The 3,201-nt window shown below is 40.1% G+C and overlaps 1 protein-coding gene across 1 annotated transcript; it reads right to left on the bottom strand.

Annotated features, from left to right (window-relative positions):
* Positions 1-601: 601 nt before the first annotated feature.
* On the bottom strand, positions 602-2,400 carry LOC110533143 (mitochondrial fission 1 protein-like). The gene is made up of 5 exons (XM_021617228.3): positions 2,284-2,400; positions 1,805-1,909; positions 1,625-1,652; positions 1,358-1,434; positions 602-763 (listed from the first exon to the last, which is right to left on the bottom strand). Exons 1-5 carry the CDS (start codon positions 2,398-2,400, stop codon positions 602-604), a joined length of 489 nt encoding a protein of 162 aa, XP_021472903.2.
* Between the last annotated feature and the right edge of the window lie 801 nt (positions 2,401-3,201).

Raw genomic sequence — 3,201 nt, 5'->3', positions numbered from 1 at the left:
GAAGGTTACCAGAAACGCTTGACCCAAGATATGCAATTTAAAGGCAATGCTACCAAATACTAATTGAGTGTATGTAAAGTTCTGACCCACTGGGAATGTGATGAAAGAAAAAAAAGCTGAGATAAATCACTCTCTACTATTATTTTGATATTTCACGTTCTTAAAATAAAGTGGTGATCCTAACTGACCTAAAACAGAGAATTTTTACTAGGATTAGATGTCAGGAATTGTGAAAAACTGAGTTTAAATGTATTTGGCTAAGGTGTATGTAAATTTCCGACTTCAACTGTACATTCAAGCAAGCCAATCCCTGTAGAGTATCTATCAAGTTTCATACTTACACACTTTTAAAGCGTAAAATGTATGTTAAACTGCACCAGGTGTTCAAACACACCTATGGTTGTTCTGACTGTAGACTTAAATTGTACCTACTGCTATGCATATAACATTGAAGATTAATCTTCAATACCAAATATTGCTGATGGATGTGTGGGACACAATCAGTAAACTGATTCACCACTCTACCCTACCCTGGTTGCCAGTCTGTTTCTGCTTTCTTGTCAACCCTTCATAGAATTGTCATGTTTGGCATGACAATGATTTACAAGGAGTTGGCATGATAACACAGACTGGTACTCAGACTAACCCTGACCTCACCTTTCCTCATGGCCTTCACTATGAGCTTCTCCAGATCCAGAGCTTGCGTGTTCCCTGGTTCATTCTTCAGGAGGATCCGGATGCTTTTCAGGCCCCTCTCATACTCCTGTGGCGTGACATCAGGGATGGACATTAAGGGTTGCCTTATTGCCTGGGGCAAGTACACTGAACATGCTTCGAGGTTACCCCATTGGGTAGATGATAAAAACAACCAAACGGCTAATAATTGTAGTAGTCTAAAACTGGTCTTTCTGGTTCCTCCCCATTGTTTAATTGAAAGACAGACAATTTATGGCAGTAGGGAAAGTTGAGGCTGCTCTGGTAATGTTTTTACTAATAACAACCAAAAGACAAAGAATTCCAGCACTGATCTTTCTGATTCCTCCCCTGTAGGGGAAAAGGCAGGCAATGTATTTTAGCGTGTAAATAGCTATTTTACATTTTCAGACAAGTGATCATAATCTTTGGGAAACCAAAAAACACTCCCAACTTGTCACATGGGCAAGTGCCTTTCAGACTTTAACATCAATCCCTGGACATGGTCAAATTAAGACATAATTGTAGTATTGCATGCACCAATCAAATGTATTCGTGAAGCCTACATCAGCAGTTGACACCAAGTGCTTTGCAGTAACCCAGCCTAGACCCCCAACAGCAAGTAGAAGGACAGTTGCAAGGGTAAAAACTACATTCAAAGCACCTTCAGTTTGTAGTTTCCAATAGCCAGGTAAAACAAGTAGTCCCTCTGGTCATCCTTGGTCCCCTTGTGAACCAGCTCTGTGGGGACAGAAAATAAAAAACATTAGCATCTCTGTTCACTTTAAATGGTGGGGGTGTAATGTTAGTAGCCTGGTCCCATATCTGTTTGTGCCATCTGTTTGGCATTGACATCGATCATAACAGTCGGGTATATGCACAATCATATATGTGACTAAGCTAATGAGTCGGTGTCCAGTTGATGTTTTACCATCCAGCAGAACGATGCCCTTATTGATGTCATCTAGGGAGTTTTTCCTAGCCACCGTGCTTCTTCACCTGCATTGCTTGCTGTTTGGGGTTTTAGGCTGGGTTTCTGTACAGCACTTTGAGATATCAGCTGATGTACGAAGGGCTATATAAAATAAATTTGATTTGATTTTGATTTGATTTGATCCGGGAAATTGCTCCTGATCAGACACCAGGCATACTCAAACTTTGTGTCTTTGGTCAAATCCCCTTTAGCCAACTCTGTAGAATACTTCTTTTCAAATTTCTGCAAAAAAAAAAAATGTCCAGGAATAATGGCTGATGGTGAATGATGCAATGACGGCTATTAAATTGCAATGATGGTTGAGCTTATGACACGGTCTCTTAGCTAGCTAGAGTTTCGTATTGTCACTCACATGTGATTCATTAGTTATCTCCAAAAACATGGCTAGCTTGCTAGCGAATTATGCCATCCAGAACCAATGTATAACATAACTTGAATATCCAAACAACAACGACAGGCTAGTTAACGTCAGTTAGAAGCTACTGAATTGGTCTCGATATTTCCAATAAATAATACCCCGATAAGGCCAAATTAAACGTTCAATGTCAGCTAGGTCAAATCGCCAACGAAGCCATGTAGTAGGGAATAAAATTTACCAAGAGATCCTCTGGTGAAACAACATCACAGACGACAGCCTCCATGTTTCCGGATAAAGTAACAAGGGTGTATTCATTACGCCAATTATGTTGCAAAAGTTTAGCAAAATAAACCATTTACTCAAAACGCTCTTCAAAGTGGGTTCTTAAAAGGAAGTTATAGCTAGTCATGTTATGTGTATGGTTTCCACACGTTGTCTTTCCAATCTGAATAGTCCGAAGTTTTCGGCACAAGCTGCGCATAAATGAATGATTCTTCCATGTGAAGTCCGCAGGGTTCCTTCCAACTTCTTCCAGTTGCTTATTTTTTTTAGGAGAGACAGAACTGATCAACAACTTCAGTTTAATAATAAAATAGAGTTGTTTGGAGTAAACGGTTTCTGTTACAAAACGCTTAACAGACGAAGCGTTTACCAACAGAAAAAGCGTAATGAATACACCCCCGCATTTTGGGGAAAACGTGTCATTCAGTACAAACCATTCCGCAACGTAGCAAACGTTCAAGCGAATTGAACGCGCATGTGAAGTTTTTGCAAATTCTGTGACATCGAGGGCCATTGACCAATCTCACCTCACTATATCTTCCATCACCTACAAGATTGGCTGGCTAGCACCATTTAGCGCATTACTAGAAATTACTTTTTTGCCACAATAATAAAAGTATTACACATCAATACAGGCACATTCCTGTGAATACAATACATAAAATAATAGAACACCAGGCTGCAATTGACATCTCCCCATAGTGTAAATCCTGTCAGACCAATGTTTGCGCGCCACGTTATCGGCTGTGTCATCGACTGACAGACTGCTGTAACAGATTATGTGGTTTTCTCATACTTAAAATACCAATCAAGGCGTTGTAAAATCTGGGTTGCGTCATCAACGCCCTTGTTATTCCACCTGGCACATGAAGCT

This window comes from Oncorhynchus mykiss, chromosome 10 (genome assembly GCF_057628025.1).
Source record: "Oncorhynchus mykiss isolate SJ-2025 chromosome 10, ASM5762802v1, whole genome shotgun sequence".
Classification (NCBI taxonomy): Eukaryota; Metazoa; Chordata; class Actinopteri; order Salmoniformes; family Salmonidae; genus Oncorhynchus; species Oncorhynchus mykiss.
This window is presented reverse-complemented; position numbering and strand designations above follow the sequence as displayed.